The 25,394-nt window shown below is 40.9% G+C and overlaps 1 protein-coding gene across 1 annotated transcript in view; it reads right to left on the reverse strand.

Moving 5' to 3' along the window:
- Nucleotides 1-25,394, reverse strand: part of gpc5a (glypican 5a) — a 111,522-nt gene that overhangs the window by 73,820 nt on the left and 12,308 nt on the right. The window contains exons 3-6 of the mRNA XM_054615226.1: nucleotides 12,719-13,179; nucleotides 12,392-12,625; nucleotides 10,896-11,029; nucleotides 10,627-10,752 (exon numbers count right to left, since the gene is read on the reverse strand). Coding sequence (XP_054471201.1) covers nucleotides 10,627-10,752; nucleotides 10,896-11,029; nucleotides 12,392-12,625; nucleotides 12,719-13,179 — 955 coding nt within the window. The remainder of the gene's footprint in view (nucleotides 1-10,626; nucleotides 10,753-10,895; nucleotides 11,030-12,391; nucleotides 12,626-12,718; nucleotides 13,180-25,394) is intronic.

Consider the following 25,394-nt stretch of genomic DNA (forward strand, 5'->3'; position numbering starts at 1 on the left):
TCTGGTCAGTCTGTTTGAAACACTGGTCTTCTTACTAACTGACTCATATTTCTTTAAAGTAAGCCACATCGTGAATTATTAAAATGTTTGGTCTGCTGTTATTGCAACAACCAAATGCCCCAGTGGAGATGAATCAAAATACACAAATGTTAGATTCTATTTATACATTTTACTACAATAGATATATCTATAGACTCCTTTCTAGTATCATTTTCTTGTTTCTTTTCACTGTATTTTAATAACATTGATATTTAAAAATATTTTTGCGTCTTATTGAAGACCCTAACTTATTTTGGCATTTGGTCATTGTCCTCTCTTTCAAAGGTAAGCTGAAAAAACCTAATTGAATGCATAATATGTAAATGAAACCAGCCAGGCAATGAAAACATAATTTACTAAATAAACATTAGCATGTGCACTAACAGGTGATGTTGCTCTTTGGAGTTTTTCTTTTTTTCTGGTGACCCTTGTGATATCAGCCGGCTCATGGTTGCTCAGGTCAAATAAAATAAGAGGCCTCAGAGACTGGTCACTTTAGCAGCTTGTGGTGTCATGATTAAACTCGCGGTGAGTGATCGGGATGCAGGCGGCGGCGTCAGGGGACACTCGCACTGAGATGCAGACGTGCCTGGACTCCTCTCTGCAGCGTTGCGGGGAGCAGCTCCAGCGCGCTGGAACTGAGCAGATGGTGAACGTATGCGGCGCTCATGCATGTCATCATCACCTTCATTAGCTGAAGGTGACATATGACATCATCTGGCCCGCATGCATTATGGGGGCCAGAAAGAGTTGTTTTTCTTCTTTTTTATTGCAGCATGGTTCAAGGTTGATGATGGGAGGTATTGTGAGTAATCACAATCTCTCACACACACACACCTCCTCCTCCTCTTCCTTCTCCTCAAGCCTCCCCCATTCCCACCACCTCCCAGCATTAAGGTAAATAAGGGCTTCCAGCAGAGAGCCAATGAGCACGGGCCACTGAGCAGAGATGCATGTTTGTGTTGCCTTCCTCCCAGGACCCTGCTCGTTTATCTTGGCTGTCAGGTAAAGGGCAGACTCAGAGAAGGTGAAACTTTTTTTTTCTTTTTTTTTTAATAAGGCCGGCTCGGTTTCCATAGAAACTGCAGGACAACATTACAGGGACAATGATAAGAGAGCAAAGTGTGGTCTCAGGGCATCCCGCAGTGTGCCACATTGTTGGTGGAGACATTTGTGTTTACGTCAGAGAAATGAAAGAGCTATTTAGATTTATTCTCAGGGAGCCTCCAGACTCAGACCTTTTTACTGTGGGAGGTGAGATTAATGAGAGCATATTCACACCTAGCTTTCAGCTTAGGTCAGGAGCTAAAAGGTGGTTTCCACTTATAAAGAGGTGCTGAGTCTTCTGTGGATACAAATTCCCTGATAAAGACCTCCAATGACTATCATACTTTTTTTATATAAGGAACTTATACTGCAGAGTGTACCGTTTTAAGAATATATGGAAGATAACGGGCAGATTCACTGGTTGTAATGTTTTCTTCTGAATTAATGAATAATAAAACACTGAACAGAATAAAGGTTGCCTTCTAAAACTGTCAATATTCCAAATGCGAGCTACCTACGCATTCAGAGATTTTCTCCATGCTAAAAGTGCATAAAGAAGAAACAAATTGCACAGGTAATGAATACTTAATGACTACCACATTTTTCACTCTGTGGCAGTAAATGGGAAGCATGTTTAGTTAACAAATGAGTGGAAAATCAAAGGAACAGAAGGTACCACAAGCATTGTCAAAAGCCTGCAGCTGTGAGATAAACCAAGACAATGATACAACGATATGAGAGTCTTTGTTTCCAGCCCCACTCCTGCAAGAGAGAAATTAAGTCTATTCTGGAGCAGAACTCAACATGGATATGGTTCACATGTAGCCATTGAGTTGATATGAAATAAGGAGCACTTGATAAGACAGCACACAACTCTTATTCGTGTGCAGACATGCAGGAAAGTGTTGAATTCAACATTAGCCATTTTCCTCTGCAATCAGGCAGACATTATGATTGTCTCAGTCGCTGAGAAAAATACTTAGGGGGATGCACAACCCACTCTCCATACGCAAACAAAACAAGAAAGAAAATATCAGGAGCTTTATTCTAGACGTCCATTACTAAAAGTGCTCCATTAGTCTATTGTTTACTTCTGGAGAGCAGAACTCTTCCCGCTGAGACCTGGGGGAAACAGCTTTTGTCATCAAAACAATATTGCGGTGTCCTTGTGATTAAATCAAGTTTTGTCACCTCCATTTCCAGTCTTTTATGACGAAACAAATAGATCACGCAGAGGGTCTTTCCACCAAAGACATGTTACCTCTGCTCCCTCTTTATGAACATTAACTTCACATTTTTTCCAACTCTTTGTTCCCTGCTTTCCAGCAGCCTCTGATTTATATCCAAGGTAAAGAGGAGGAGTGCTCCGCGGGGACCGAGTGCGTGTGCTCGACGGTAGGCGGAGGCTGGGACGATATCACACACACACACACACACACACACACACACACACACACACACACACACACACACACACACACACACACACACACACACACACAAGGGTGAGGGTGTGTTCTCTGACAGCTCATCAGTGGACAATAAGGCCTTGGCTGTTAATGTCCTGCTACCTGGCATGCTGCAGGGTCACAATCTGCACCAGATGCTGGAGGCAGGCATCCAACTCGTGGTGGAGGAGTGGGGGGGATCCGTGCTTGAGAAGCAAAAGGGAGTGGATACACTGAAAAATGAATGGGACTAGGTGGAGACACACACACACACATACATGCACCGCCTGCAACCAGCCAACAAATTTTACATGTCTCGTCTGCAGTGGCCTCGCTGGCAGTTACTGTTGCAACATTAGGGATCCTATCTGAGCACAAATAAATGAAATCTCTTTTTTTCCAGAGAGCTAGATTGAAGATGTATCTGTGCAGAGCAATCATGCATAATTCGAGTTGGGGGGGGGGGGGGCTATATAGCACACACACACACACACACACACACACACACACACACACACACACACACACACACACACACACACACACACACACACACACACACACACACACACACACACACACACACATCTATATGCACTTACAAGAAGGACTTATGAACTCAATTTAGTTGGCCAGACAGTCCTTGATTCTGTCACTTGGGATAATCGTCAGGATGTGGTACTCTGACCGAGCCCCTGCGTCTAAACCCAGGCAGGATATAAGGTCATGTCGGAGTGGAACTCTAGCCATGCAGCACCCAGACCTCAAGTGCTCCAGTGGTTTTGTGGTTATCTGCAGTAGCCAGCTGTCGCAATACAGAGGAGCTCTTCAGGAAGGTCCCCTCTCCTCTTCCTCTGCCTCTCATCTTTCCCTCGTCTCTCTCCCTCAATCAAAACTGGCCAATCAGCCCACCCATCTCTGTCCTTTCTTTTGTCTACTTCAAAGATGTGAATTTGTGAATTACTCTTTGTTGCCTGTTTTAAGAGATTGCACCAAAAGATTAAGGCCTAGAGTGCATCAAAACAAAACTATTACGCTCTGTGTACTATGACAAGACACTAAATTACCCAGTTTGTTCCCAGGCATGAAGAAAGAGGAAAAACCTCAAGCTATATTTGTATTTACTTTATGAACTGTTGGTAGCTTTTAAAGTACTGGGGATTCTATACCACATTCATCCCAAGTTGTTTTTTTCATGGGATGGAGGGGAAAAATCTCTCTTACTTTCTTGCATGAGAGTGACTAAGAGGACAGCTATGCATAATATATTTGACAGCGCATGTTTAAAAGGTTATTCCTTTACATTCAAAATTAGGTCAGTTCATCAAACGAATGCAGGAGGAGGCGTTGAGACATGATGCGCTGCAATGTGCCTGTCTATCACCTAAATTCGGTTTTTTCTGTCACTGTCAGGGACAGCGTGGATAAGAACCACCTCTCCACCACCATACATCATTAAAACGGATGCAGAGGGAAGCAGTGGAGTGATCAGCAACCTGGCGTGTTTACAGCTCCACCTGCTGGTCAAAGAGAGCTACGACAGCACGAAGCAAAATTGCTTGGATTTACGACTGCAATGACCATAATCATTTTACTGAATAGAAAGCCACAGCTTTGCCAGCAGTTTTATTAATGGACGAGGAGTGGGCATTAATATGTGCACTGAAAAAAGATAACCAGCTGTTTTTATGTTAATTTTTAGGCAGCATATGAAGAGTTCTCAAATATATGTACATGTAGTATAAGTTTAAAGTATTTATTTTTAACCCTTGTGTTTTGTTGAAATTGGTTTAATTCCTAATTGTTTGGGGTCGAAGCAGTCCCACTGCTGTATGTGTAAAAATAACTATTTAATTCTGATCTTAACCTGATATATAGGAAAGTCTTTTCCTCTGCCATAAACTAGGCTTGCACATACAAAGTAGCTGACAAGTTACATAAATAACCATAAAGCATCGTTATATCACTAAATAAGGACATATTTCATGGGTTACAAATTATATGGGCTAGGTATCAACAATTACAATGTTGATTACAGTCCAGAAAGGTGTAATACCTCTCATAAACAAACTGCTATAAAACTGCAACAACAGAAATATAAATAAACTTATTTGGGACTTGGAAGGGTAGTGCTGTGTAAAAAGTAAAGGTAACTCCAATCACAGATACAAAGCATATAGCTGTTTCCTCTGAGAACTCAAACAGAAGTAATCAACTTTTTTTTTTCTCCAAGAAGAAAAGGGTTAAAAAGCTATATTTCAGTGGTTCCCAACCTGGGAAACTTTATCCAAGTCTTTTTTGTTGTTGTTAATAATTAAATAATTGTCCCTCCCAAATATTTATATAAATCAATGCGGGGAGGGTAAGTTACTCTGTGCTTACTGTTGGCTAACAACACGAGCAGCCTGCGCGGAGGGGGCAAAGGGGGGGGTCACAAGCCGAAAAAGTTAAAGAGTGAAGATATAGTTTATTATTCAACACATGCTGTCCCCTGATGGGAACACCGTGTGGGTTTCGCAGTGAGGCTCAGACAACCCACAAATGAGGAGGCACGTTCCCCGAGCAGCCCGGGATAACCTAAGCTCTTGATGCTTCTTCAGTAGATTCCTATTAGCAGAGCTTAAAAGCTGTCATTTCAGTTAAGCCAAGGCAAATCACCTGTGCTCAACGTCTAGTGGGAGGATGGAAGCAAGAATTAGACACATGATGAAATAGGAAAATGACGAAAGAGCCATATGTTGAAAATATAAAAAATAAATAGATATGAACAGAGCAGCATAGACCTACATTTACAGAATCAGCCCTTTCCTCTGCCAACTGGCCACACATTAAGGTGAAGCCTACACTGCATCTCCAGGGCTCTTATTACCATGTGATTAACCTCTTAAAGATTAACCGGGCAGCAAAGAGACACAGGAAAGGTCAAAGGTCAGTGCTCAGACAGCCACTCCAGCATGAAGGGTGGCCTGTTAAACGAAAGGCCACGCTGAAATCTGCCCGCCTGTCCTCCGGCATCTTTTCAATACTGTAGCGTTTACCCTACAGTTCTCATTCCTCCTGTGTTAAATACCAACAGCATGCAAGGTCAGTTGCCTTATTATCGTAGAAATAAAAAAAAAATGTTGTACTCAATTAGAAAAAAAAGGCTCTTTGAAAATGTACACTCACCGCCAAACACCTGGTGTGTGTTGGCAGCCTTGAGACAAACTGCAGGTGGGGATGAATTAAAGCGGGTCTACACCGGAGGAGGTAATCATGAATAACACATCACACTCTTTTTAGCACTGCTATAACTCCTGGTTGTTGTCTCTCATTGTAAGGGTGACAAGAATATAACAAAAATAAATTCAGAATTTTTTATGCTGCCTTGCAAACGCTCACATATAAGTTTTAAGATCAGTTGTCAAACTGAATTAGAAAGTAGAGGTGAGACAGCTGAAAAGGAATGAAGATCCCTGTAAACTGCATGTAAATGCAATTTGGTCTTTGTCAGTCTGTTACTTCAAAAGAGAAACACAGAAAAAGATGGTAGCTGGTGTGTGTGTGTGTGTGTGTGTGTGTGTGTGTGTGTGTGTGTGTGTGTGTGTGTGTGTGTGTGTGTGTGTGTGTGTGTGTGTGTGTGTGTGTGTGCAGCTCATGGCAACCTGGCATTCATTCAGTTTATGTGTGTGTGTGTGTGTGTGTGTGTGTGTGTGTGTGTGTGTGTGTGTGTGTGTGTGTGTGTGTGTGTGTGTGTGTGTGTGTGTGTAGCTCATGGCAACCTGGCATTCATTCAGTTTGTGTGTGTGTGTGTGTGTGTGTGTGTGTGTGTGTGTGTGTGTGTGTGTGTGTGTGTGTGTGTGTGTGTGTGTGTGTGTGTGTGTGTGTGTGTGTGTGTGTGTGTATCCATGACGGATGGAGAAAGCATGTGGGAAAGCTTTAACCTTTCTGCCCAGACAATGTCTCCAACCAAAGAAGAGCACCGTCACTTCCAGAGTTTAAGGGATTGTTTCACTGGCACATTTTTATTTGTATCTCTTGCTGTCCACTGACACTTTTTAACAACTTGAAATATGACAAATACAAGAACATACCAATAAATCGCGGCTGGTCATAGATTTTATTTTCTGATACTAGTGCCAACACAGTATCTGAGATCTGTTTTGAGAGATTTTTTTTTTACTACTTTTGACTTTTTTTTTTTTTTTTTTTACTAAAGAGGTCGCTCATATCAGAAAAATATCAGCCATCTCAGAGAATTTTTAGCATCTTTAAAAGGTGCAAGATACGAGATTGGGAGCATTTCAATTGCCTCTCAATGGCTCTCAACATGTAAACAGCGAGCCGGCTTCACAGCTAAGATGCTAAAAGGACTAACAGTACAAACTGCGTCAAACGTGCTGACAGAGCTAACAGTGCTTACCTGATGGGGAAACGGAGGTTGGATGCAAGCGTTATCAGCTGTAACCGTCATATGAGAGCAGTGCAGAGTGACGGCAGTGAGCTAAACAGTGGGGCACGCTCACATGCTCCAACATACACTAACATGCTGGAGATGCTCTGATAAGAACACACAGAGGGAGAGTAACTTTATCCATGATATAAAAAAAATCAACTAACTTTAACGTAATTGTTTCCCGGCAAGACAACACTTAATTCCCCAGATCCACTTGACCATGAAGAACTAACATTACATTACCTAGCGCCAGTTGTAAAACATGAAACAAAGGACAAAGATAATTTGGTTCACATACAAAAAGTATGCAGTGGTCAATCACGAAAACAAATTGCAGTATGCAAAACACATGGGTTCAGGACTTGGACTTGGACTTCAGTCTTGACTTGGGACTTCATTAGGACTTGAGTGCAAAGCTGATAATTGTCGTTGTTGTTTATGGCTTGTTTCCACTCCCCCCAAGTGGCCACAAAAATCAATTATCGCAGGCTTAATGAAGTCTAAATTGTTTTCTCAACACAAGTGACCAACAACTGCTAAAAAGACCTAAATTTAGCTTTACCTCAGTAAATAATGGATGAGTGAATAAGTAAACAAGACTGCAAATCTTACGCAGCATTAGATACCAACATTCAGTACTCAACAAACACATTTCTTATGGTAACAAAACAGTATTTAGTTGTGATATCTGGCCCTTTGTCTTACAGGTTTTGTAAATTGGATCTTTTTTATTTTATTTAGCATCATTCACATTGTTGCTGTGGGAATAATACAATCTCTCCAGTTCAATGCAATGCATACTCTGTGTGGGATAATTTCAGGTAAAATAAGCGTCACAAAAGATGACAAAACTGTTAATAATCATCATACTAATCAGAAAATGCAATGTCCAATCTTTTTTCCCCTCCCAGTATAAATGTGTAAGTGAGGTATGAACCAGGAAGAGAAAGAATGTGTTTACCAACTCTCCCCTGAAGCGAGACCCCATCATCTTCATTCATGCAGACATTGAGATGAAAGCAGCTAGTGTTCTTCCTCTATGATCTTATCTGATTATTCTTTATCTTTTTGTTTACCAGGGACCCAGATGAGGACCTGCATTAGATCTTCCTTCAATCTCAGGCCCCTGTGTAGTGTTTTTTTTGTTCTTCCTTTTTTTATTAAATAAGACACAGCTCTGCTGCAACTCACTACTTCTCTAAGACCATAAAACAATCTGCGCCAGCACGCACAAAGAGATGTTGTTAAAGGCATCCACACACATTCAAATGTACAGTTTCACACACACACATGCACACACACAGACAGCAACTGAACCAATCGTTTAAGGTCTCTGAGGCCTCGATAAGCTTCTGTAAATCAGGCACCATCCGGCAGTGAGTTTTTTTCCCCGCTCTATAAGTGGATGTTGGGTTATGACCCGTAGGCAGGAGGTTATTTATTGCTTTTGTCTCAGCTTGTGTTGACTCCCAGCCACTCATATATGGTTCTAGGCTAATAGAAAGCAGCAGAGGGTTGTAGATCTGCAGGAAGTCTGCTAAGCTGCAGGGACTCTGCTCAATAGTCTCCCCCAGAGCCACGTCTCCCCAGATTCTTAATGTCTCTCAATTCCCCAGCTTTCTTCCTCTACTTTTTACTTTATTGGTAATGAACGAATCAAAATGAGAACCTGTGAACGAGTCCCTATAAATAAGTGTTAGTGTGAATGAGGAAAATAGGAAGGAGGGTTAGTGAGCTGAGAGAAGGCCCCAGACCATAAACATTTCCCAGAGGCTGCAGGCAGAGATGATAGACAGCCTGCTGCCCTGCCTCTTCCTCCAGCACATGAGAAACATCTTTATTCTCAGAAATGGCTGCCTCCTTTGTAATGGAAACTTGAGGTGTTATGTCGGAAAATAAGAAAAGATGAAAAGCGTAAATTGTCAATGCTAGAATGAAACTTAACTTTGATACTCTGTCTCCATAGTAATGCGATTTCTGATCAGCAAAACCCGTCCACACATTCTTCAGATTGTCTGTGAATCCATTTGGTTGCTAAGAATGCTGTGAAAGGCGTCGTTCTCCTTCTCCACTCTCCTTCTTTCTTACCTTCCCACAGCAGCAGTGAAATGATTTCAACAAGGCTGTCATCCTTTACAATGGGCTGTCTAACCCGAACCGGCGACTACAACCTCACCGTAGTTTGAAATACGGGCCAACTTGCCATTTCTACAGTGCTGACAGCGGCTGACAGTTAAGAGGAACAACCACAGACTGAGGATATATGAGGGGGTCCTTGAGTGATGACAGCACGGCTAAGACGGAGCGCTGTGATGTAATGGAGACAAGGCCGCTGACTGATACTATGAGAGAGGACAGTTTGTTTGCTCCAGTTCACAACCATTCATATCCAAGATCTATGTCTGTGAGCACTAACAGTTATTAGATGAATTCTACATCGGTGGCAGCTCGTTTGTGTGGGCAGTGTACATGTTAAGGGTGTGTGTGTGTATCAGACCAGTGTCAAACAGTATACAAACAACCCTAATGCCAGGATCATACAATGAAATGTGTGCAGTCATTCCTAAAGACTAGGTCAGACCCGAACGGCGGGTCACAGGAGATTTCAATTGGGTCTGCAAATCAATTTCCAGTTTCTTCCTTTTATTAAATATGTATATCTGCAGTACACCTGCGAGCCACATCAGGCTGAATGTTCAAATTGTTCTGATAATTGTAGCTTACTTATAATCTACTTGAATCTATAATGAAAGGCTAGCGTACGTTCTGTTTGTTTCACCAATGAAACGAGAGATTGTTAACTCCACCCAAATGCATTTACTCAGTCTCATTTATAGAGTATTTAACATGTATATGTTTTCAATAACACATGCATAAAACAAAGCTGTGATTATTCAAACGTATATTTATTTTCAAAATGTCTTGTTTCCCTATTCAAGAGCGTATAAGGTGAAGCAGAAATGACAAAAGAAAAATGGCCAGGAACGTCCCTATATTCAGAAAGTCCTATTGTGAGTCTTGATGGTTTGTCATTTTTAAAAAGCGGGTCCTGAGAAAAAAGGTTTAGGAAACAATTTGTGAGAGTAATAGTTTTTTGTCAATCAAATAAACATTAAGGCATGACAGCACATTTACAGTAAGAGCTGTAGGCTCTCACATTATTACCTCATTAGAAATCTCCTAAATTAAAAATAAAAAAAATATGGATATTCAAACACTGTCCATGTCTAAAGCCTAACTGCTGAAAATTAGATGTATAAGTTGTATACCAGACCAGAAATGGCTTCTTAACCAGTTGTGATTCTACTAAATCCTGCTGCACATCATCTTGAACTACGTGAAGTAGTGCTGTGTATAGTGTTTCAAAGTAATTTATGAGACAAATTAATGAAAAATACCTGAATAAACAGCAATAAAAAAAACTAACAAATGTAGAGACTTTCATACAAAGCATAAACGGCGACTGAGTGGTTTGAGGAAAATACTTTTTAAACTCAACTGCCCTTAGGAGATGTTAAACCAATGTGCTTTGTGAAGCTTTTCAAAGCAGCTCTGAAGCTGTTCTTAAGGATTTTAGTGGCTCGCTCCTTACCATACAGACACACATGATGTTTTAATCATCGCCCAGCTGTATTATTGACTTATTTTAAAACAAACCTTTTTACGATGTTGGTTCCATTCCAGCAGGACAGCCCGTCACCAGAGGCCAGCTCACTCACGCACAGCTGATCCGCCAGGCCGCCGTAGAACGTACGGTAGAGACGTAGACTGTTCAAGAAGTCCCTGTGAAAGCAGCCACAGACAGGCACACAGATAACTATCTCGTTTAACAAGGTGTTTTACATATTGATTGTAGACTTAATGCACTAGAATTAGAAAATAGCACTTCTTTCTATGCGCACATCTGGTGTCTTTCACACACTTACCTCCTCATGATAGCGAGCGAGTCCCCCGACACTCTGACAAGAGCTTTAAGAGGGATGGATGCTCTGCTGCTGCTGCGCTGGATGCTGACTGACTGCGCTGGCATCCTGCTTGGTGGGCCACACAGTTTGTGCACCTATTACCCGATGAGACAGACGCAGATTTAAGTCTAAACAACGAGGGAGAAACATGCATTTTGAGGCCTGGAAAATTGTACTGGTGCCTGACAAATAAGCCTTATTTCAATGCTTGAGTGACAGGTATTTATACTAAGGCCATTAGTGCAGCCAAGCCTAACATCTCTCTGAATGTACTGCATGTGAAGCCTATCTAGCAGCAGTGACACTAGACAACCACTAAATGGAGCTGTGGCGTCTATATAAGTGCAGGAAAGACATCCTGAGGCATTTATTTCAGAAATACCATTATGTGGGAACAGAAAGTTCTATGTTAATACTTTATGATTGGACTTTAACAGATGACTTGTGTTTTATGGCAGTTTAAATGTAATGTTTCGGACTGCCTTGGAGCGGCCCACACAGATGCATTTTGAGAGTTTCGGCAGCTATGGTCTTATTGTTGTGTGATATATTTGCATATTAATCTTTAGTCTCAGAATCAAATCACAATCAGGTTTATTGCCAAATAGGTTTTCACATATGAGTAATTTGCTCCACGCCACATACTTATCTGAGGTAGAGCTGGCAGCTGGAATAGAAGTGTATCACTTTCTGAGGGTCTATAAAGCATTATAAATATACTTATAATGTAATCTGTTTAGCACTGTATATTTATAGTTATAAGCCCTCATGAATATCCATAATGGTTTGCAACAATAGTCATAATATATTATAAGCCATTTTATAATGACTCATAAGGTGAAGTGTCATAATACCTCATCATTGATGGTCACATTTTTCTGAGGATTATAGTCTATTATAATTCTCAAAGTTGCAATACTTATATAATTTATATTATGCATTATAATAACTAGTATGTTATCATGCATTACAATAAGGTTATAAGTTACTCTAAGTGGTCATAGTCTGCTTTAAGTAAAGTAAAAATTGATTTTTTCAATTTACTTACTTTTTATAAATCACATTATGATGCATTAAAAAACACTTAATAATACCTTACAACTATGAGAATAATAATGGCACTGGGATCATTTAAAATAATATATACCAATCATCAAGTATTATAACAACTGACCTTATATTTATTATATAATGTTTCATATTGTGTTCTGATTATTGTTATAAACCATTATGAATATTTATGAGTGCTTATAGAAACAATTATACAGTTCTATAAGCAGATTACAACGCATTATAAGTATGTTTTTATTGCATTATAGAAATGTTTTGCAGTGCTTTATCCTTTATCTTTTCTTCCAGTTACTGGTGGTACTGGTTTTCACCTCCCACAGAGCCCGATTACAGTTTCAAGTCTACCATCCAGAACAATACAAATCTCTCCTCTCAGATGATCTGACCTGTGCTGAGAGGCGTGGTCCATTTTTCTGAGCGTGTCCGACCGCATTGTGAAGCAGCGTGTGAACTCCCAGAAGCACTTGCTCCAAGTCCTGAGGTCCGTGCAGCCGTGCCGAGAGGCCCTCCAGTGAGCGAACAAACTCCCTCCAGTGGGCGTCAATCTCTGCCATGCTTGCCAAACAGCCCCGCATCACGTTGAGGCAGTAACCCATGCAGGGCTTGGACTGGGTTAAGCCCTGTGGAGCAAATTACTTTGAGATCAATGATGCTGGAAAAGACTTTTATTAATTCAGATCGATAAACTTCACTTCAGAGACACGCATCCATACCTGGCAGTGAGGACAGTAGTGCATCTTGAGCAGGGCCCGTCTGCACTCCCGGCTTAGCTGTAAGTGATCCGTGGTATTGATGACCTCGATGCCGAGGTGCAGTGCCTGAAGGAGAAGCTTCCCGGAGACCCCAGAGCGGGCAATCTGGTCAGCCAGGAGGCTGGGTGCCCCACCGAACGGTCTCACATCCCGGCTGGATGACCTTACGCACTCAGCATAGCCTGGCGATATGTCACTGAGGCCTGGGTTGATGAGGTGATTGTATACCAGCGGGAAGAGAGCGCTGAAGAATCGTTGCACTAAGTCATCAACGTTGAGCTCAGACCCCAGCAGGAAGAGACTGATATCTGTAAAGAGTTCCCGCACAGGGCCCACGGCCTGGTCAGCCATGTTGCGGTACGAATCCTGTAGAACGACATTCGTGTGGTTTTCCGCTTGCTTCATCAGGACCTCAAAGGTGTCTGTGGGAAGACAACAAGAGAGAGGAAAGAAAGAAAGAAAGACAAGGTTACAGAGGGATTTCTATCTCTTGCTTCAGAGTGGTTCTTGCTGCCTGTTGAAAAATGCAAAGAGAAATTGAAACCCAAATATCCTCTTACTGGTAACACTAAAGGCTGAGACCAGTGTGCTGTAATAAGACGGAATACAATACATCGCCCTCATAAAGCTTCTACTACAATTAATCCAGAATGAAGAAAAGAGGAGAGACTTCAGGGGTCACAGCAGGAGCTGAAGCTCCCCGCATCTTTCCACAGAGGGGGTAGAGTATGTGTTGAAAAAGCAATTTGTTCTCTAATCAAAAGCTGAGCTGACAAAGAAAAATGGAAAAGAAGGGGGATAAAACACACAACAGTGTGGAAGCTGCTGCGATCTATCACGAACAGAGTTACATTATATAGTGTAGTGTGTATAGTGTAAAGGCTTGTTGTGTCATGGGGTTTCTTGGATTGAGAACAAAAAAAATGGATAAAACAGACTGAAGTGAGGGAGAAGAAAGGTTGAGAGAGACAAGGGGGACGAAAAAAATGTTTTCTTTACTAATTAATTCCTCAGAGAATAAGCAATTATAATAATGGACATACCACTCGCGTACACCCCAAATTAACAAGACATCAGGTCTGTCATTAAGTCAGCACACACACACATAACAGGCTCCATGCTTTACAAGGATACGATGCTCACTTTCAACCTAAAAACATGTACTCGCTATCCTCAGCACATGCTTTTCCACCCACATTTTTTTTTATCACCATGAAAGTAAATGTCAAGCAAATTCTGCTAAGCTGCATGTGACAAAAAAATAAAGTCTGTCCACTCCTGATAAAACGTCTGTGTGAAGGATACTAATACTCAGACTTCTGCTTCAGGAGGCAAAAAGAATATCACGCTGTTGCTATTTTGCCTGCCACAGCAGTGTAACCCTGTACGCAGTTTTTTTACATGTGCATAATTCAGGAACCCTTTTAAAGGAAAGTGTATGGATTATGCAGTGTTAAGGCATCCGACATCTACCTCATTGTGTCAAACAGGAGACTTGACAATAACCTCAGCAAAATAGAAAATGTTTCACAAGTGCAGCAAGCTCGCCTTTATCCCCTTTGTCTCTCTTTTTTCAGCTTTTTTTCCTCAGCTAATACCTGATCCATGGCCATTCTCACATCATGTGCTTGTCATGAGTTGCGAGGCAATGGTCAGGGTGAAGGCCTGGAGCTGCCTGGGGGGCTGAAAGTCTGGATGGGGTTAACCGGTGCAATGAGGGCTTAGACAGTCGGGTGCGGTACAATATGCAACGACGTGGAAAGGTTGAACAAAAAGCCCCCCTGGGGAGGACGACTGCGAGGGGGGAACAGAGAGGGGTCTGACATGCCTACAGGCACATTGTCTCGAACAGGCAGCGTTAAACACAGGTACCCCGAACTGAATCTGACCACGGGTCTTCTGTGATCTCACATGGACGTGATCTAACAAGATCCGAGGCGCAACGATGGGCTCATGCGTGGATGAGAGAAGAAGCTGCACCTCCTACACAGCTAGCACTCTGGTCAGAGAGCAGCACACAAAAACAGAGAGAGAATGTGCAAAGAATGAATAAAGACAAGAGTGGCAGCTGTGAAAGAGCAGTGTGGGTAAAATAGACAGATAGAAGACAGGCGAGCAGACAAGCAGAGAAACGGAGAGAGAAAGAAATATGTACACTGTGGAGTACAGTTAGAGATGATTAAAGCCCTCGGGTGTATGAAGCAGAGCAGGCAGAGTTATGAAGGGTCCCACAGGGATTACAGCTTGTGCTTCAGGAAGGGTTTACCGCATTAGATTGTGGAGGTAATGAATCCCACCTGTCAAACCACCTGACGGATATTGTGTAGTAAACAAATCTTACTTAGTTTATCGTGATTTCTTCCTGGGCTTCATAGGACGTAATTGTCATCAAGTCACTTACCATCTTCCCCACCATAAAAGGTCCATAAAGGCAAACTTAAGAAGGCATGGATAATAAGCTGATCAGCAATTCTGCTGTTTAACAAGTCTACTGTGTTAGAAGAGCCACCCACACAGAAGTTGCCAGCTGTCCAGGCGGCATTAATGACATTATTTTTTCACCAAAGAGTGTGAAGCAACGTCTCTCACTTGGAGGCCTAGACCGCCAGCCAGGCTTCTGGGTAAGCCTGAGGACAGAGATAACACGAGGAGGGGAGGAAATGAAAAAGAAGCAGAGTGGGAAGAAGGTATTTCTCTTAGCTTTTTTTAGACAGAATTATCCAAACCTATCTGACACACTGTTCGCATTTTGAAACCGGTTTCTTTAAAGCTGCTGTAATCAATATTTTATATCAACAAGTTTAGTGCTTTTCAGCTCATTGTTTAGGATTTAAAGTCTGCAACTTTGATATTTTGGTTCACCGTTACTGCTATAAATCAACATTATCTACAGCTAAGAAGCTCTGATAAACACTCTGTACAAAACCTGCTTAGCACAAAACTAGCTGATGAACATAGTGGAGCATTTAGCAGCTAACAAGCCAGATGGAGACCAAAAACAGAGCTAAAAGAAGATGAATAATGGACTTACATTCATGATGTGGCCATAAACATGAGTCCAAATGAATGCTAATGTTTCTCATGCTAATATTCTCTATATCAACTTTAGAAGACAACAATATGTACATGTCGTGTTTGCAACTTGTGTCTGCTGGCTCCAAATAAACAATTAAATTAAATAAAATAAACAGTTAATGCAGGTTTTTAAAACTAAACACCTGCAGAGAAATCCTGATTTTGCCATATATCCATGTTTAATCAAACTGCATGTATATTTATCACAATGCTTCTTATTCCTTATTAATAGAGGACAATTTTTGAATACTATTTTCTATCACTGGGTGTGTCTGTCTGTTAAAAAGAAACAGTCCTAATGAGGATGGATGTTTTGTTCTGTGTGTGTTCTGAATGTCAATGACCCGGCTGATAAGAGGAGAGCAGACATGTTTGCATTTCTGGTAGTGGGAGGAACACTGAGAAGAGCCAGCGTGATAGAAAATACTCTCATACTGTGGAGTGGCTTCTTACACCGTTAGAGGATTGAAAATCATTAGCAGCTACTCTCCTGGCACGATAAAATAGCATAAAGAAAAGACAAACAGAAGAATTTAGAAATGAAAACATAGATAAGTAACTGGTTGTTGAAATATAGTGTTAATGGTTACATTAGTGATTCAGAAGTATTAATGTTAAAATTGTAAAAATAATTAAAGAATGGAGTTTTTCCTATTGTTGGTTGGGCTTTTACTTAACATGTATCATACAAACAGAAAAGATGATCATAAACCATTAGCATGCATGTAGTTTTACATATTTAATTGAACATTTAACTGGATTGAATGTTGCCAATTCTGATAAATTTGTAAGAATTTAAAAGGAAAGAATGTGCAACTTTCAATCATCATTTAGACTCCCAATAAGACACCATTCCAACATGCCACCCATCAACCTGCATGGGTTTCTCCCCAGCCTGCTGGCATGGCAAACAAACCGTGATAGATGAACGACTAATGTTTGAAAGCTTGGTTATCATCCAGATATATTGGCTATTACATAACAATCACAAAGCCCCTTCAGTTAAATTCCTCAGTAGCTGAGCTTTCCTCCATGTCTAAAAGGCTTTTAATTTGATCCCATTTTCTTCCTTTCTCCCATAATTGCTGCACTTCTCATTTTCTTTAATGTAGGATGATCTGGTTAACTGTGACAGGGGTAGCTAACCGAGTGATGAGTTACACTTAAGGTCAGGGCTTCTGGCAGTTGGCACTAAACTAGAAAAAAAAAAGAGGTTTTATTTCACTTCACTGTGCCACCTTTCTCGCTCTCTTTCTCTTTATGGCTCTCTGCATGCGATTGGTTTGGGAGGTAAAGTGATATCTTCACATATCTTTAGCAGATCAGACATCAGATGCAGAAGATTGTAAGACAATTAATAATCCCCATGGGAATTACAATACACACTAAAGGTAGCAACAAAAGGATAAATTAAGCCAGTTGAAGATGTGAACCAATAAGGAAATGCAGAGTATTGCATTCACCACCAGAGGGAGACATTTCTATTTTATTTTAAGGAGCATATGTAGAAAATTGGATCAGTGTGATGTTGAGAAAACAATGAAACAACTGACTAAACATGTGTTGCAGGCTCCCTCCAACTACTGCCCACAGTCTCCAAAAACAACCACAAACAGCTTATCCAGATTTTCATGTTGTACATTGGTAAAACGTTGAGGTTCAGTCTAGGAATATTAAAGATATAAAAAAAGTAGTACAGGGGATGGATGTTACTCATTAAAGATATTTGTTTAAATGTGAACAAACTATCGAAAAATAGAAAAAAAGTGAAATTCTAACCTCAATGCATCATATCAGGGTCAAGATAGGTTTAGGAAACACTTTACGGTGCTGGCAGTGAGAATAATTTGCCTTCGGTGACTTTTTCTTGAGCATCAAATATAGCAAGAAAGGAAGTCTTTCGTAATCATTAAAATAGTGAAAAATGGCCTCAGATGCGGTTTACAAATCATACTTGGGTTACTGAACTATCTACAACTCCAAAAACTAAAACTGGTACTAAGATTTCAACAAAGAGATTATCTGATATGATGGCTTAGCAGGCATTTGTTCAGGTTTTGTCACTATACTTAAGCAACAGTGTGTGTACGTGTGTAGTTGAAGTCATAGACACGTCATTGAGGAAAACTGATCAGTCAGCTGGATGAGAAATAAGATAAGTCTTTGTAGTTAAAGATCCTTTTGAGACGAACAAAAGACCAAAGCTCCTGTTCTCTCTCTCTTTCACACACACACACACACACACACACACACACACACACACACACACACACACACACACACACACACACACACACACACACACACACACACACACACACACACACACACACACACACACACACACACACAGAGACACACACAGACAGACAGACAGAATAAGCAGAATCATTGTGGATACAGTAAATGTATCATATTACATAGTGCGTCCTTCCTAAATGTGCACCGTAATGTGTGTTAACAAATCGCCTCACTATCAGCTCCTGCGTTTGAAGCTTCCCATGTTTCCAGGTTTCGCTCACTCAAATGCCACCAGTCGACCTCAGCTGAGCTGCTGAACAACGCAAAGATGGCTTTTATTAATGTGATTCATCCTCTGTGAATGGCTGCGACCACAACAGAGAAGCCCGGTGACATCTGATAGGCTGCAGAAAAGGCCACTCTCCATCTAGAGAGGATGAGTCAGTGGCTGTGTGGGTTCAGCTCATCCCAGAGCAAAAGACACACAATGAAAGTAAATTACTTACAGGGTGGTACAGTCTGTACAGTCAACAGAAAACTATGTCTTCTTCATTGGGGCATATCAGAGGACCCGCACGCTTTTTTGTTCCAGGATGGAGATTGATGACGATGATTGTTTTTTGCACAAATGTTTGTGGTGGCTCAAAAAAAATTCTGACAAATTCTGAGGTCTGACACTGATAGTTGTAATACCTACAAAATTTGAATGATCCAATAGTCTCTTTCATACACAGTGCAGAGGGACTTATTTTATCTAATAGGTCAGAACTTTTCCAAAGTATTTCTAGGTAATTTACTTAAAGGTTTTCCAGAAAGAATTCATTGTAATTTGGTAATAATCGTAAGGTTAAAAGCAATTTCATCAAAAAAAAAAAAAAAAAAATAAGAAAAAAGACCAGCTCCCTTTTAACCCAAGTCAATTTTTATATTATTCAACTTCACCTTCATATAAATTGACTTTGTGTCTCTGTGGACACATGATTAGCAGAGCTGCTGTGCACTGCTTGTAAGTGTACAAAGTGAGCACTGTCTCCATTTTCCCTAAAGTTCTAGTTTATAGGAAACTTTTTCGAAAATAAATGTTGACTGACACGTAAAATAAAGCTTTACCACATGTGCTTCTACCTGATTATGTCCATCAGGCTTTCATTTTATTCAGCCTAAGATCAAATAATTATTTTTTTCGTTTTCCCTCTACGAAAATCACCGTTTCCAAAAATGTGTGAAAAGTTGCCTTAGATTCACCTGGTAATAAATCAGGTTTATTTTAAAACATGACATGCCTTCCTATCAGGCTATAAACTGGAAGCTGGTGTGGTCTGACCGAGTTATTCTAACACACTAACAGACTGTTAAGCTGCTGGATATAAAATGTAAAAATAAACCTGCCTGTAATCTCTGTAACACGTTAAAGCACTTATTTACCAAAATCCATTGAAAGCTGCACTGTCTGGATTTTGCTTTTCTGGCATGACAAATTTTCACCCAAGTAAGCATGTTAGTTTGTGATGAAAAGGAAGCAGCTCCGTTATCACACGACACAACACAGAGCTTTCCAGGTTTGGGCTGAAAGCCACACCTGGCAAACTTCAGCTGCTTAGAAGTCAAAGTATTCATGATGAAAAGACACAAGATAAGATTAAATGAATCAAACTTGCATCATTGTACACACAAACAGACACAGACTGTCCAGATTCAGCAGCAGATGGAGGTGAAGCACAAAGAGTTATTCAGTGTGCATGAGTGAGCTCAGTGTATCTGCCTGCTCTGATCTACAAACAAACCACCAGGTAAAACTGGGCCTTTCATGCATGTGTGTGTGTGTGTGTGTGTGTGTGTGTGTGTGTGTGTGTGTGTGTGTGTGTGTGTGTGTGTGTGTGTGTGTGTGTGTGTGTGTGTGTGTGTGTGTGTGTGTGTGTGTGTGTGTGTGTGTGTGTGTGAACATGTGCGAGCACATTCGCAGGAGGGAGGGGTGAAATACATAAAGAGGGAAAGTCCGTATCAAAGCGTCCAATCTCAAACTGTTCCTCTACACTTTTTTCGACTGGGCAGCAGCACAGCAAACACCAAAAGGCAGACCACTCTGACCTGCAGATGGCAGAGAAAAGAGTTCCTGAGAAGAGTTTAAAAACCCCCGGGATGTTTTCTTTTTCTTTCCGTCCTCGGTTTCAATAAAGGGGGCATTGTTTTAAACTGAAAACAGTCGCCTGCTCAGAGGTGTTACAGAAGTGTGCCTTGGCTCTGGGATTCTCAGAGAAGGACGGAGGGGGGTGAAATGTGATTTATTTAATTAAAACTACAGAGGAGAGGAGAGGAAAGATAAGAAGGTGTGAAGGGGAGGTAAGGAGGGGAGGAAACAAGGAGAGGAAAGGTGAGGAAGGGAAAGGAGGGGAAGAAAGGAAAGGAGGAATGAAGGGAAGGAGGAGAGGAGGAGTGGGAAATGGAGGAGGAGAGGATAGGTAAGGAAATGGGTGGAGAGGAAGGGAAAATGAAGAACGAATAAAAGAGAAGGAAGGGGAGGAAAGGAGAGTAAAAGAAAGAAAATGAGAGAAGAGGAGATGAGAGGCACACTAAGACTGTTAGTCATTTTAATCTATTTTGCCTGGAGACAGACTCAACGTACCATCAGCCCTTATCTCTGTGTACTTCCTCCTCCGCATCAATAAACACGCTCCTCCCTACATACATTAACAGCTGACAAACACACATTTAGCTAAAGCAAATTCAGTCATCCTGTAATAAATATGACAACACCCACCTGGACTAAAAATATAAAAAGAAACTTCCCTCCATCTGTCTATGCATGTACCCTTTTCCCTTTCAATCTCTCCTTCTGCTGCCTCTCTCTCTCTCTCTCTCTCTCTCTCCTCCAGAAGGCTTAAAAGTCAATATTTGAGGATCTGTTGCAGCTCTTGAGCACTTCAAAGAGCACAGAGCTCTGCTGTGAACATGGCCTTTAATATGCCGTTCAGGAAAAGAAGCAGAGAGGGTCAATAAAGTGGGGCACAAGTACTTCTTGTAGGGAAGTGTGTGAGTGTGCACATGTTTGTGTGTGTGTCATATGTGTAGGTTAAATACCTCTTCACTCATGCTGCACATGTAGAAACTACAAGTCAGGTTTAAAACATGTCAACTTGTAAAGAGAAAAGACTCTCACACACATAGAAACCCAGACGGACAGAGAGCGAGCTGCCATGGTTTTAAGAGCCAGAGTGAAAATAATAATACCATAATAAAGCTTTCATTAGCTTTCAAAGGGTGCTCTGTGTGAGGCTGTGTGGAGGGTTTCCCGTGGCTGGCCTTTGGGAGCTCTTAGATGCCAGTGAAGGAGCCAACAGGGCTGTCATAAGCCTGAATAGAGGGCCTAATGCACACAGCACGCCGCTGATTACTCTATTGAACTGGATAATTACATTAGATTTATAAAAAGATGATATGGAACATTAGGTTCAAGAATCTGAAAGTGGTACGCTGTGTTATTTCACCTTGTTGACTGGCCTACAAAAGAGGAGCCATTATGTTATTGATTAAATTCTATAATTATGATAGCCTTTAACTAAGCGTATGACTTGAACAAAAAGAATACTGACGCGCTGGCATTGCTGCAAAACGAACGTGTTGAAAAGGCAGGAGACATGTCTGAGACAGTGAGGGCAAAGAGCAATTTCAACAACAGACATCCATTAAAGCGTACACTGTTCTTCAGCATTTGGCATTTTTTAATATTCAGTCCTTTGGATTGTTTCCATGACATCAGTGACAAATGATGAGCTAATAGATTTACCTGCGTCGCTTAATAGGTTTTAGAAAATATTATGAGGTTTTACAGTTCAGATGAGGTTGCACATTTTAAGCTCCAATCATGTAAATTTAATTATTTTAATAGCAGGTGAAGGCATATTTGTTTCGTATATCTGTTATGTTAAGGATAAGGTAAGTTTTAGATAACACTGTCAAACACCAAAAAGAAGCTCAACGTGCTTCACCTATTTATGAAATAAAATGTCTATAAAATGTCTATAAAATGTCAGAAACATTTGAAAAAAATGTGTATTGCACTTTTCCAAAAGGCAAAAGGGACTCCTTCGAATGGGCTTGATTTGCACAACACTGTATACTTGAAAATATCGGCTATGTACTGTTTTATTAATGAATAAAACTAAATAAAAACACTCAACTGCAGTTTCTGGAGCCTACATGCAGTTTTGCTTAGCTTGTGAGTCAACAATCCCAGGGCAGTGGAAAAGCTCATGTAAAAATAACTTAAATTGTGGCACATAAATGTAAAATGATCAGGCAATCATTAATATAAAATCTGTCATTTTCAGTCTGAATTAAGTAGATAAAACAGATACTTCTTGGTTTATCAAACTGTCTCATCAGCTGTAGAGAAAAGGCCATTAGACACTGGATTCCCAGCGGTAAAAACAACATTCATTTGTCACTCATGCCAGGATACTAGTGATAAGAAGGACTATTATGCCATTATATCTGCTATGTGGGGGAGAAGGATAAGATGAGGAGGAAGAGGGGAGAGTGGGAGCAGACAGTAGGCTTGGTGTGTTGCTGTGTTTAGGATTTCATCGCCCAGACGACTACAGACTAATCCCTGGAGGCTCCTTCCTTACTTAGGAAATACTTCCTTCCGTCAGACTGGCAGAAAAGGTGATTTCTCCTCTCCAAAAAGCACGATCCTTAGCAACAAGCCAGTTGCCTGAGTCTTAGAGAAAAATATCACACTGATGTTTTCATAGAAACTGTAGCGTTTGTGGTGAAATCTGAGCCATATACTCTTAATCTTAGTTATGGAAAGTCCTTTTTCACAGTCAAATGTTCTGAGGTACCAGAGTACAGCCCTAATTTGTGTCTGGCTAAAGTTGGGCATCTACATTATTTAAAGAATTTTGGTTTAACTTGAGGGCTACTTCCAGAAAAAGAGCCCATTATATGGCCTGAACCGTTCACTTAACATACCACCAAATCAAAGTATCATTGTTGGTGTGGAAAGCTGTAAGTGTCAGCTCAGTCTCTGCTGTACACTGGTAACAGTTGTAAATGTTCTAAGCTGCACTGTCAGCTCTCCTGCACAAACATCACACTTGAATATTACTCCGCTGGTCTTCACACAGCTCGACACTTTGTAAATCTCTAAAAGAAGGGGGAAAAACTGTGTAAATCTGTCATGAAGATACAGTTCCTGTTTAGCAGCGCACCATATCATCTAATCTAGAAAATGGCCTTAAGACAACAGCCAGCAGCCATAAATCTCCATTTCAAACGAGCACACAGGAGACAAACAATATAAAGTGCTGACTGGTGTGTGTATTTTTAGGGCTCATCTCTATGCAGAGAGTGGCTACAGTGCAGTGAGTGTGAGTTTGAAAGAGGCCGGAGCACAATGTAAGACGGAAAAGTCAGTGTGCATGTGTATTCATGTTGGCAAGTGTGTGAGACTGCTGATGTCCACCGCTGGGACACGGCAGGATTTGAAGAAGTGTGTCAACTGAACTGGATCTCTAGAGCGGCAGTAAACTGAACATACAACCACACTCACAGCCTCGCATGATGATGGAGAGTCAGCAATTAGCTTTACGTCTGACACTGTAAAAGCACTCAAGGGTTTCTCTTGGAATGTCAGATGAGGATACTGGGTATTAAAAAGTTATTTATAGAAAAAGACAATATAAAACTCCCTTCTGTGGTTTAAAAGACTCCAACTGAACAACAATCCGAAAGAGAAGACTGAGATATATTTACTTTACCATTTGTCAAGTAAAACATGTTAATTAATGACATAGTTAGCCATTTTTGCTTTCTGGTTTGAGAGTTAGAGGAGAAGATTGATATTATGTTTCTTTTGAACTATGTTAGCTTAGCTTAGCATAAAGACTGGAGACAGGGGGAAATAGGTAGCCTGACTTTGTATAAGGTAGCAAATATCCATCTACCAGCACCTGGTCATTTAAAGCTCACTAATTACCAAACTATAACTTGATTGTTTTATTAGTACAAAAGACAATGTGGAGAAAAAAATGGGAGGTTACATGCCAGACCATTTCTTGGCCAGGAACAGTTGCCAGGCAACCAGCAGAGACTTCAGGCAAAGAAACCGTCTTGCACATAACCCCATGAAAAATGTATTTTGTCACGTTAAACAGTTCATTTTTTTTGTTTAAATTAATTAAACGAGATGCAACGTGTTGTTAAGTGAGCTTTAGAAGTGTAAGCAGATGTTTTTAGCCTTGACAGCCAGACTAGCTGGTTCCCCCTGTTTCCAGTATTTGTGCTCAGCTAATCTAACCGGTGCTAGCTTCATAAATAATAGACGAGCTGCAAGCTCCAGGCTTTGAAGCCAATTTCACATGGTGACCAAACCGTAGTATAACAACTTCCAGGTCAGTCACGTGATGCCATTGGGCCCAAAAATACTTTTTTCCTATAAAACTACATTCACATGTAAATATAAAATATATATATTTTTATAATTTTATTTTTTTGCACTACATCAATTTCCCAGTACGAACAATTAAATAGCCCTTATTTATATCTTTAGGTCCTAAAAGTTACTGATAGCCTAACCCAAAGTTATAACGTCCTCCCGTTCATGTCAGCGAGCCAGAGACCAACCAGAAAGTCGCAGAAGATTGCCAGAAGGTCCGGGACATTTTACACCAGGATATCAAACTTTTCATAAACTTTCATAGAACGAGGCCCGCCTCCAAAAACATCCATGATAACAGAGAAGCATTAACCTTCTCATCTAACTCTTAGGAAACGAATAAGCATATTCCCAAAATGTTAAACTATCACCTATAAGAGAATGCCGCATAAACTGTTTAGAAACAAGATTAGAAAAGTAACCAGCATGTCTGACACAGGGGCTGAAAAGGAGATGGAGGGCAGAGCAGCCGTAGTAGGTCAGACTGGGTTGTTTCTTAGCAGCAGTCCAAACGCCTGGATTGTGAAGGGTATTGACTCTGAATAATCCTGCTTCCCTCTAAATCCTCATCCTCTGACTTCAAACACTATGAAAAGACTTTCAATAGAATCTGGCATCCTCCCAACTTTCTCTCCGTCATTCGCTCATTCTTCTTCTCCTTCGCATTCTTCTTCTTTTTCTGTCCTCCCCTGGATCAACTGTCCAGCCTTGAATCACAAAGCCAAGCCCAAATTCTGTTGAAATCTGGAGGAGGAGGCCCCTGCGTTGCCTGGAATACAATCACACACCAACGCACACACACACACACACACACACACACACACACACACCTCATGTACGAGTGACAACAAAGAAGGCACAGTCGTAGACCCGGTGGACAAA

This window comes from Anoplopoma fimbria, chromosome 2, assembly GCF_027596085.1.
Source record: "Anoplopoma fimbria isolate UVic2021 breed Golden Eagle Sablefish chromosome 2, Afim_UVic_2022, whole genome shotgun sequence".
Classification (NCBI taxonomy): domain Eukaryota; kingdom Metazoa; phylum Chordata; class Actinopteri; order Perciformes; family Anoplopomatidae; genus Anoplopoma; species Anoplopoma fimbria.